Source organism: Neophocaena asiaeorientalis, unplaced genomic scaffold (assembly GCF_003031525.2).
Source record: "Neophocaena asiaeorientalis asiaeorientalis breed wild unplaced genomic scaffold, Neophocaena_asiaeorientalis_V1.1 scaffold249, whole genome shotgun sequence".
Classification (NCBI taxonomy): Eukaryota; Metazoa; Chordata; class Mammalia; order Artiodactyla; family Phocoenidae; genus Neophocaena; species Neophocaena asiaeorientalis.
The window spans coordinates 3,502,729-3,515,042 of NW_020172625.1; the positions used below are offsets into that span (position 1 = coordinate 3,502,729).

General features: G+C 34.7%; 1 protein-coding gene across 3 annotated transcripts in view; it reads right to left on the reverse strand.

The window, feature by feature from the left end:
- The window catches only part of VPS13A (vacuolar protein sorting 13 homolog A), a 231,700-nt gene that overhangs the window by 45,078 nt on the left and 174,308 nt on the right, over window positions 1-12,314 (reverse strand). For all 3 annotated transcript variants that reach the window (XM_024738949.1, XM_024738950.1, XM_024738951.1), the window contains exons 52-54: window positions 11,923-12,056; window positions 7,727-7,856; window positions 265-497 (exon numbers count right to left, since the gene is read on the reverse strand). In XM_024738949.1, coding sequence (XP_024594717.1) covers window positions 265-497; window positions 7,727-7,856; window positions 11,923-12,056 — 497 coding nt within the window. The remainder of the gene's footprint in view (window positions 1-264; window positions 498-7,726; window positions 7,857-11,922; window positions 12,057-12,314) is intronic.

Genomic DNA, 12,314 nt, shown 5'->3' on the forward strand with positions numbered 1-12,314 from the left:
TTTGATAAGTTGAATAAATCTAATTTTTAGAGAGCTGGGAAAATCAACAACATGATGAGATAAATTTGATTTTTGGTATGTCTTTATCTCAAAAGGCAAAAAAAAAAAGCATCAAAGCACTTTTAAATTAGCATTACCTCAGATTAGTATCAATGAATAGTCAAAACAGAAAATTTAAACTAACTCATTTTAGATTTTACGATCACCACTCTTAATGATTAAGAACTGAGCACTTAAATGTATCCAAATTTTAACGCATCTAACCTTGTAATGCCAATATAGGCTACTTCTTGCTTTGTATAATTGTTGACAAGAGAAATTCCAACATCTTGTAATGCCAACACAATTTCTTGCTCTGCTAACTCTGCTTTCTCACTTTCATATGTCACTTTAAATACCCTTGGATCTTCAGTGAATAAAATAATGCGTTGTAAGCCTTCAAAGAATGAAACTAAATAAATGGTCTTTTCCTCCAGATTTATAGGTGTCATCATATCCTGAAACAAAATCATCAAAAAAATTAAATAATTAGAGTTTGGTCACATCCAACATGAAATCTAGATTCCACATTTGAAAAATGAGAATAGTAATGGCACTTCGTTCCCAGGGTTGAACAAAATAAATTTGTAATTGTATAACATTTGGAAATTTACATAATTAAAATCAGTTGATGACAGCTTCTGCCATCATCATTATGAAGTCAGGAAGACAGGTCAACTGTTCTTTTAATACCATAGTAAAATCTAATTAAATAGTCTTCCTTTCTAGGCTAATCAATAACACAAAATTTTATTTTCTCTGATTTATTATAAGACTAATCAATGTGTTATGCATTAAAAGTTGTTCAGTCAGAAATTCATATTTCCTTGTAGAGCTGATCTAAATAAGATAAAGAATATCTGACACCTCAGTTGCATGCTCTACAAAGCACAAATACTTACTACAGGGTTAATTCTGCAGGAAGCCTTTATATATAAGTATTGTGCTGATATCAGGGTCTTCAGTTTCAATAATTAACTTCTAATAATTAACTGTCAGCAATGAATTTCTAGTTAAGTGAACACTCTGATTAACAGGAAATTATAATATATAGTACACATTCACGTTATAATCCACTAAAATTAAAAATGAGTTGTTACCACAGTCATGTTACTTATAACACTTTCTAAAATAAAATACATAGTACTAAAACTACATTAAGATATAAATAAACTAATTTCCAAATAATTCTGAAGTTTTTCTAATATTTACACTGGATTACAGATTTACCTTTATAAACGATCTATCATTTTGATATAAATATTATGCTATAAATATGCAAAAGTACTAATCAACAGGTCAAATATTTGATTATTTTTATATTAAAATGAAGTCTTTTTTCCTGAATAAATCTAATAATCATGAATTTAAAAAATAAAGTTAGGCCCATTATGGGCAGCCCTCTCAAATACATTCAAAGAACACTGGATTCCACAAGAGCAACACTGAAAGGACAATGAAAAAATACCATCAATATGCTAAGAGAAAACAATTCAGAACCCAGAGTTCCTTACTCAGCAAAAATATCCTTCGGTGAAGAAAAGTATAGGAAACAAAGATGCCTAAAGACAAATGAAAACTACTAAATATCATCATCAACAGAGACTCACTCAAGGAAATTCTATAGGAGGAATTAAACACTGGCAAAAGGAAAGTGATCCAAGGTGAGTGTCTGAAGCAAGAAAGGAATGTTATGTAAATAAAATAGTACTTATGTGGGAGAAAACATTTTACAAAATTCAATATCCAGGCATAATAAAAATTTTTGGCAAACAAAGACTAGATGAGAAGTTGTTTAACCTCTTATCAAACCCCCCAAACAAACACACACACCAGACTTTGGCAAAGATCCCACTTAAAGGTAAATATTGAAGTTATATAACTTGAGACCAGAAATAAGGCAAAGACATGTGTTAATATCAGTTTTATTGAACAGTATATAGAGATGCTAGCCAGTCCAGTAAGGCAAAAAGAAATTAAAGATGAAAGGACTGAAAAGGAGAAAACAAAACTCTCATTATTTCTAAGTGTCATGATTGTCCATATGGAAAAATAAAAAACAAATAATCAATATTAATAAGAGAATTCAGTGAATTTTCTGGATAAAAAAATCAACACACAAAATGCCATTACACTCCCCTACGCTAACAAGCTTAATTTTAAAAAGATACCCGGGGTTTCTGCTCTGGCAACTGATGACTAGGTGGTCCTGGACCAACACTCTTCCTAACAGCAAAAGCTGGACAAAATCTAAAAAGGAAAAATATGTGTTTGAAAAGACAGAAAAGTTACCAAGGTAGTGAGAATGGGGCCAAGATCTGAGAGAGAAAGAAAGCCAATAAAAGTGAACTTTGTATTCAGAGTTCACAAGTGCCAGTTCTAAAAGTAGAAGCAAACACTGAGAGCTTAAGAAAAACATTAAAATTGGGAGTCTCATGTTTGGAAGGACCAAAACTGGAGTGCAGGGCATACCAAAAAGAATGGTCAACAGCTTAGGCTTTTAGTTGAGTCCCCAAAGGGCGATACTTTAGGTGCCAGGGTAAACTGGAAATACACAAGTCCTCACAAGGACTGAAGACCAGGTTCAAATAATTTCAGTCCCCATTAAGGTACTCTCCCCCTAGACTAGCTACCTTACAAAGGTAAAATCACATGTTTTTAAGAGAAAGGGAACATCATATGGAGCCTTGAATTACCTTTAAAATTTTTCATATACTATGTCCGGCACACAGGCAAAAATAAACATGCATAAAGTATGGATTTGAGTGAAAAACAAGAAAAAAAGAAAATATAAAAATATCCATATGAAATCTAGATATTGAAATTGTCAGATAGGCTTCTAAGTAGTTATGATCAAAACATTCAAGAAATTATGTAACAAGACAGAATTTTGGAACAAAAACTTCTACAATAGAAGTCTTAGAACTCATCATTTCAATAACTAAAATTAAGAACTCCATGGATGATTTTAAGAGCAGATTAGATACAGCGAGAGAAGTATAGTGAAAAATAGGTCAGAAGAAAATATCCGTACTGAAGGAAGGAGAGAAAAAGATGAAACAATACAGAACAACACATAAAAGTCGTCAGACATGATGAAAAGTCTAACACTTATGTAATAGTGAATTCCAAAGATAAAGAGAAAAAAAGAGGTGCCAACCCTGAAATTTGATATCCAGCAGAAATACTCCACTAAAAACAGGGCAAAATAAAGACATGTCCAGAATGAAACTGATAGAAAACTCATCAGCTGCAGACTCTGATAAATGGAATGCTGGCTGCCATATCAGTAAACAAGGATGTTACAGTCATCAGCTATTGCAGCTACAGCCTATGGTGAGCAGGCGAGCCCTGAGGAAACTCACAAAGAATACCTGCCATCTAGCAGCCATCGGACTGCAGCCACTCCCCACGGTGAGCCCTGAGGAAACTCAGGATGTGAAAACACAGGATACTGGCCCGAGATAGCTGAGGTGCATATTAAAGGAATGATTTCAGTGAGCCCAGACTCTTGCATCTTCCTATACACAGAAAAGTGCTAAATTCCTTAACTTGGGATATCTGGTTTTCTTTAATTAACAATAATCTTTTGATGTTCCTGACTACCTGCCCTTTGTTGTAAAACTTCTATATAACCTGGCTTCCCCTATTGCCTCCTCGGAGCTGTTCTCTCAGGGTTACTCGAGATGCTGCCTCCCGGGTTTGAAGTCCTAAAAGCTCCCACCCAATAAAACATAACTCTCAACTTTTAGGTTATAAATAATTTTTTAGTCAACAACTCACACTAAAAAAATAGTAAAGAGAAGAAAAATGAACGCAAACAGAAGTATGGAGATGCAGGCAGAAATGAGAAGTGGCAAAAGGAGAAATATGTGGGTTAATTTAAATGGAATACTAATTGTAGAAAGCAGTAATAATACTTCTTATGGGAGTTAACCTATTTAGAAATAAATCACACGACAATATTACATAAGACAGAAGGAGTAAATGGAGTTAAAGAGTTCTAAAGTCCTCACATTACTGGGAAAGTGGTACAAGTACTAATTTACAGCAGGTTTTAATAAGTCAAGAATGAATGCTGTAATATAGTAGGAAGCTAAAGCTTTAGGCTTCTGTTAATGTGATGATCTTTTTGTGTCCCTTGCAGAAAACCTACAAGCTATGCTCATGGGTTGTTATAAGAGATATCTGCTACTGTGGGGTAGGGCTTCTAGGTCAAGGGGGCTCATAACACACCCAGTGAGCTTTGTTTTCCCTCACATCAAAGCTGTTGTTTGAAGTGACCAAAGAGAATACCTCCTAAACTTGTCTGATGCTCCCTGCTGGTATGCTATGTTTCCTGGCCTGTATCCACCCAAGCAGGCAGCTGTAAACTGTGGCCTATGATAGTTTTGTAAGTCTGAATGTTTAAGCCTAAAAAGATACTGCGGTGGGCACTGTAATATTACATACTGATAAAAGAATCAATTTAACAAAAAGACATAACAATTCTTAATTTGTATCTACCTAATCACATAGTTTCAAAATATAAGAGCCCAAATTAACAAAACCAAAAAAGGAATGTGTAAATCCACGATTTTAACCACCACTCTCCAAGTAACAGAACAAGCAAACAAAAAATTTAATGAGATAGATTTAAACAATTCAACAAAACTTGAATAAATCAACATATATATGTAACAGGGAACAGCCGATTTTGACTCCATGTTGGATCTCTTTCTTTGACTTTAACCTTTGCTTTTTGTTGCTTTTGTTATTATAATCATACATAATGGCCTGCCTCAGGGAACCCTGCCTCTCTGCCTGAACCTTAAACTAAAGTACCTCTGTTCAGCTCACAGGGAGACAATCTGACCCTGCCCACCTGTGACTGGCTGCAGAAAAGAAGAAACTAACACATTCCCTCCCCAATGAAGGCCACTGTGAGGAGATGTTCTGCAAGATAAATGGGCTTTTTACTTTAGTTCCTAACCTCCTCCCCCTCTCTGTTCTATAAAAGAAACTGGCATCCAGATCCCAACAAGACGGTTTTTTGGGCCACTAGTCCGCCATCTTCTCAGTCTGCTGGCTTTCTGAATAAAGTCGTTATTCCTTGCCTAATCACTTCCCAGGGCTTCCCTGGTGGTGCAGTGGTTGAGAATCTGCCTGCCAATGCAGGGGACACAGGTTCGAGCCCTGGTCTGGGAAGATCCCACATGCCGCGGAGCAACTAAGCCCGTGAGCCACAGCTACTGAGCCTGAGCGTCTGGAGCCTGTGCTCCGCAACAAGAGAGGCCGCGACAGTGAGAGGCCCGCGCACCGCAATGAAGAGTGGCCCCCGCTCACCGCAACTAGAGAAAGCCCCTGCACAGAAACGAAGAGCCAACACAGCCATAAATAAATAAATTTATAAATAAATAAATAAATAATAAATAAATAAATAAATAAATTTATAAATAAATAAATAAATAAATAAATAAATAAATTTATAAACACCTCAATTTACTGGCCTGTCGTGTGGCGAGCAGAGCGAGCTTGGACCTGGTAACACATAGAATACTGTAACCAACAACTACAGAATACATATTTTTTCAAATACACATAAAATATTTACAAAAATTGACCACATGCTGGCCTACAAAGTCAATTTCAATAAATTCCAAAAAATTGAATCAGAGTATGTTCTCTAGTCACAGTGGGATTAAGTTAGAAATAAACAAACAAAACTAGAAAATACTTCTGAAAAGTGATAACCTAAGTAACCATGAAGCCAAAATATAAAAATAAGTCACAATGAAATTTAGAAAATATTTTTAACTAAAAAATAAGTAACATAAAACACAGGAAAATTTGTGAGATAAAATTAATACTGTTTTTGGTAGGAAGTTCGTGACTTTAAGTGATTTGAAATAAGAAGTGAAGAAAGTCTAAAAAGCAATGATCTAGGTATCTGCTATGAACTCATTTGCCCCCTCCCCCAATTCACATGCTAACGTCTCAACTTCCAATGTGACTGTGTTAGGACATAGGGCCTTTATGGAGGTTATTAAGGTTAAATGACATCCTGGGGGAGGGGGAAGGTGTAAATAGGGTTCTGATCCAACAGTATTAGTTTCCTTATAAGAGATGCCAGAGGGCTCGCTCACTCTCTCTTTGCCATGTGAGGACACAGCAAGAAGGCAGTCATCTGCAAGCCACGAAGAGGCCTCACCAGATTCACCAGAACCTGACCATGCTGGCACTCTGATCTCAAGCTTCTAGCCTCCAGAACCATTAGAAATAAATTTCCATTGTTTAAGTCATCCAGTCTAAGGTATTTTGTTATGGCACCCTGAGCAGACTAATACAATATCTATTTCAAGAGTTTAGAAAAAACTTATCAAATTAAAACAGAAGAAAGGTGAAAGAATATAGATTAGAGCAGAAACAGGTGAAAATGATAACAAATGTATAAAAGAGATCATCAAAAGAGCAAATTGATGGTTTTCTGACAGACAAAACTAAACTGAAACTAATTAAACTAATAAAATCTCAGCAAAACTTATCAGGAAAAAAGGAATGAAGGGACAAATAGTCTATGCTAGGAATGAAAAGGAGAATCATCCCCATAAATATTAAAAGATAAAAAGGTGGATATTATGAAAACATTTATATCAATATATTAGAAAAGAGATGAAATAAAAGCATTCTTAGAAAACCTCTTACCAAAATGACACAAGTAGAAATAGAAAGCTGAACTGCCCTATATTTAATAATAAAATAGCATTCATAATTTAAAACCCTCCTACAAAGACTACTGCAGGTTAAGATGGCTTGGCTTCACTGGTGAATTCTATCAAATATTCCAAACATTCTAGAAATCATACCAATCTTACATAAGCTCTTCCAGAAAACAGGAAAATCATAGATATTTCCCAGCATGTATTAGAATGACCTTAACATCAAAATCTGGTTAGGACATTACAAGGCAGGAAAGTTACAGCCCAACTTCTCTCATGAATACAAGCAAAAGTCTTAAACAAAGCATTAGCAAGTCAATTCCAAAAATACAAGGTTGGTCTAATATTAAAAAACCAACCAAATAAGACAAAGCCCAGATAACATATAATCATCTCAAAAGATTACAAAAAGTCATAAAAATTAATAAAAGTTCAATACTCATTTGATAAGAGAAATAATAACTAGTGGCAAGAAAAAAGACACTGGAATAGGGAACAAATTAAGATAAAATTTGAAAGACCAATAAAACTTTAACAAAACAATTACTGAAAGTCATTTAATATGTTACTGCAGAATGTTTATACCTAACTTTATTATTATAAAAAACAACAGTTTGCCATCCAGAGATAAATTCTTTCATTAATAGATCCCTAAATATCCTTCACAGAAGTTAAATTGACTTGGGATGACTTTCAATGCAAAGAATGTATTTATATTGGTTTATAAATTGAATGCTGAAAATACCTAAGTTTACCCTTTATAACATAATAGAAGCAAATAAAAAGGCAGACAAAATAAGACTGTTTCCAGTTTTAAACATTTCTGGTTAAGTTAAAGTTTGAATACTGTTTTAAAAATCTTTCGCAGTTTTTAAGAAGTGGAAACACAAAAGAGTCCTCAAAACTAGTAAGGCTGAAAGAGAGTAACTTAAAAAATGAATAAATAAAAGACTTCTGAGAACACCATAATAAATCAATCCAGTACATACATCCTTTTGTGTTACTTCACCGTGGCTTTCTCCACATCTCCACTTCAGCTTTCTAGAGCCCACTGGATCAGCCCACGTGTAAAGAATTGCTTTTCCAGGAGGGAGGGAATCTTCTATTTCACAGAGGGAACTGACATAAATAGTAAAAAAAATATGCATTAAAGTAAGTGCAAGTATACAATTATTTAAAGAATCCAAAATAATACTTCATTAATTCTGAGTCCGTTAATTGAGATTTGTGATAGTTCTGATTAAGAGTAGCCTGAAAATTTTCCTCAGGCTTCCTTGGTGGCGCAGTGGTTGAGAGTCCGCCTGCCGATGCAGGGGACATGGGTTTGTGCCCCGGTCCGGGAGTATCCCACATGCCGCGGAGTGGCTGGGCCCGTGAGCCATGGCCGCTGGGCCTACGCGTCTGGAGCCTGTGCTCCATGGCGGGAGATGCCACAACAGTGAGAGGCCCGCATACCGCAAAAAAAAAAAAAAAAAAAAGAGTAGACTGAAAATTTTCCTTATACAATAAAAAAGTGGTTTTCTGAGAAAATAATGAGAATATTTCAAGGGAAATATTTGTCCTATTTAGGAAATAAATATCTCCAGGTTGCTGAAACTACTTTGCGAACTTTTGTTTTAATACAAATTAATTATAAAAGAAAATTATTCCACTTACTTTATCTTATCAATACCAAATCTAAGAGAATTTAATTGGTAACCCTTTCCAAAGTATTGTTTTTACTGTGGCAAAGACAATACAGCTCAATTATTTCTAAAAACCATAAGACATGGGATACAAATCTAAGAAACTCAGTCAACTCATAAAACGATTCCCCAAAAGAAAATGGAGAAGCTACAAACCAAAGAAATAATAAAATATAACTTTTCTGAGCTGAAGAAGCTGACTCTGCAGATTAGACTTCATTGGGTATCAGACTAAATTAATGGAAACAGAATATCATCCTAGATAGAGCTTTGTAAAATGTTCAAATTTTAAGAAAATAGAGGAAAACCTGCCTATAAACATCTAGGACAATCACAGTTACCCATGAAGAAATAAAAGTAAGACTGTTCTTACACTTTTCTGTAATACTGAATGCCAGAAAACAATGGAGCAGTGGCCACACAATTTTGAGGCAAGAAGTTATGACTTAAAATTTTCTGTCAAGTTGTTAATTTGCAAGAGAAAGACATTTTCAAATAAGCAATAGCATAACCTATTATCCACAAACCCTTACTTTTTCCAACCAAGCCAGAGATGACTAAAAATAAAATTTTAAGAACTAGGATGTAGAAATATTAAACAACTAAACCAGTTAAATAAATTAACTTGTTGTTAATATGCTATGAATCAATGCAAATACCTTCAAGAACATATTTTTGAAAAACTAACCATTTTATATTCATCTGGGTCAAAAATCCCAAATTATATTGATAAGAAACTGAGAATTTGGAAAGAGAAATTAAAGAAGATGTCAACTACTCCAAATTTTTCATGGATGAATTAGCAGATAACTGTTTCACTCTCAAAATTTAAAATGCATCAAAATCGGGACTTCCCTGGTGGTCCAGTGGTTAAGAATCTGCCTTCCACTGCAGGGGACATGGGTTCGATCCCTGGTCGGGCAACTAGGATCCCACATGCTGCGGGGCATCTAAGCCCACACGCCGCAACTACTGAGCCCACACACTCTAGAGCCTGTGCATCACAACTAGAGAGCCTGTGTGCCGCAACTATTGAGCCTGCATACTCTGGAGCCGGTGTGACACTACTAGAGAAAAGCCCACGTGCCGCGACAAAGAGCCTGCACGCTGCAACTAAGACCTGATGCAGTAAAATAAAATAAAATAAAATAAAATAAAATAAAATAAAGTAAAATATGCATCAAAATCTCCAAGAACACAAAATAATTATCTACAAGAGAAACAAAATGTATATTTTCCAAATCATCCTTAGAAGAAAATAATCCGTATTACCAAAAAGTATGGCAAGGAATTATAAATTAGTTGTTATAAGAATTACAAATGGGTTCAACATTTTTTTTTTTTGGGTTCAACATTTTTATTAAAAGACAAACAGGTTCTAACATTATAAAACTGGAAATAAATTCTCAAGAACAGAAGAACATTTGATTATAGTGCATCTAAATGATGGAATATCATGCATTCATTGAAAATTGTGTTTTTGAAGCAAATTTACATGCTCACAATAGCTGTTAAAAACAAGAGATTCAGAAATATAAACAGACAGAGAGCAATAGTAAAAAAAATAACTGAATCAAAATGCTGACAGTGTTGGGATTCCAGGGATTATGTTTTTCTTTTCACAGTTTTCCTACAGAATTTTAAAAAATAATGGACAGTTGTTATTTTTATATGTAGGAAACAATTAAAAACCATATTAACAACAACAAAAAAGCCCAGGGTAGGGAAGGCAGAGGAAACAAAAGCCCTATATTCCTTATTTTTCTATGAAAAAATATCAAATGTAACCGTGTTGATCAGATAAATTTGGTTTAAAAATATTTAGAAATGTTTTAATTCATATAAATTTTAATCTATTTAATTCACTGCAGAATATTCCTCATGAAAAAATTCATCTCAAATTTATCTCAGGAGGGCTTCCCTGGTGGTGCAGCGGTTGAGAGTCCGCCTGCCAACACGGGGGACACGGGTTCGTGCCCCGGTCCGGGAAGATCCCACATGCCGCGGAGCGGCTGGGCCCCGTGAGCCATGGCCGCTGAGCCTGTGCGTCCGGAGCCTGTGCTCCGCAACGGGAGAGGCCACAACAGTGAGAGGCCCGCGTACCACAAAAAAAAAAAAAAAAAAATTTATCTCAGGAAATTCAAAGAAAATAAAAAGTAACCAGAGTCCTCAGAATGTTAACTATATATGTGTACAAGTCTTAACCTCACAAGAAAATAACAACACAATGTGACAAACACTTTAATCTATATATTAATTTTATAAATTTCCATTAAAACTGTAATTTTTAAGTTTCAGAATTTCTACACAGGATCACATTCTAGTTTCTCCCTTATCCCTTACTTTTACAACTGTTAACAATGAAGTAGATAAAATTTCTAGACACTTTATATCTGAAATGTACTATAAAGAAGAGTGCAAAGTCAAGGCTGAGCCTGTGCGTCCGGAGCCTGTGCTCTGCAACGGGAGAGGCCACAACAGTGAGAGGCCCATATACCACAAAAAAAAAAAAAGGGAACCCTTGTGTATTGTTGGTGGGAATGTAAATTGGTGCAGCCACTATGGAAAATAGTATGGAGGTTTCTCAAAAAACTAAAAACAGAACATGTGATCCAGCAGCTGGATTATCTGTTCAAAGGAAATGAAAACACTAATTCAAAAATTATATGCATGTTCACTGCAGCATTATTTATAATCACCAAGACATGGAAACAACCTAACTGTCCATTGATGAATGAGTGAATATAGAAAATGTGGTATATATAAAATGAAATATTATTCAGCCATAAAGAAATCTTGCCATTTGAGACAACATGGATGGACCTTAATGGCATTATGCTAAGTGAAACAAGTCAGAGAAAGACAGATACTGTATCATCTCACTTATATGTGGAATCTAAAAAAAATCAAAAAAAGAAAAAAGAGAACAACCAAAAAAACCAAACACACAGATACAGAGAACAGATTGGCAGTTGCTAGAGGCAGGGTTGGGGTGGATGAAATGAGTGAAGGTGGTCAAAAGGCACAAACTTCCAGTTATAAAATGTATAAATCATGGGGATGCGAGGTACAGCATGGTGACTATAGTTAATAATACTCTATTGTATGTGTGAACGTTGCTAAGAGAGTAAATCTTAAAAGTTCTCATCACAAGAAAAAAAAATCTTAACTGTGTTTGGTGATGGATATTAACTAGACTATAATGGTGATGATTTTACAATATATACGAATATTGAATCATTATGTTGGACACCTGAAACTCATATGTTATATGTCAATTATGTTGGAATTTTTAAAAAAGTAAATTATAGATCTCAAGTCAGTTTTAACCCTACATACTTCAGTATACTTTTTTTTTTTTTTTAATGAGGACATTGTTTTACATGGCCATAATGCCATTAATGGTGTTTATACTCTTAGGAAATTATCATAAAGTCAATGTCTCATCAGCTAGACTCTGCTAAAATCAGGGGATACTGTATTTGTAATAATCTTCTTACCTTTGCTTATATTGAACAATGTCATTCTTGGTGTGATTTATTAACAGGAATGGAGCTGCTCCATCACGATAATCTGAAAATGTAATAACTGTAGAATGCTCAGCCAAATTAACTTCTGCTATAATACCTCCAAGCTAGAAAAAAGGAAAAGAAAATATTCTCTAATGTGATAATTTTCTAAAGAATATTAACCAATAACATTTAATAATAAAAACTATTCATAACTTAATATATTTTTTGATGATTTGAAAAGTAATTCAGGATTTTATACTGCATTTCTGGAAAACCATGACTCTCAATTATCATATACAGATGGGTCAAATTCAAGATGTGGTATATTGTAGTATTCTAGGCACTTTAACTCAGCAGTCCCCAACCCCGGGGGGGGGGGG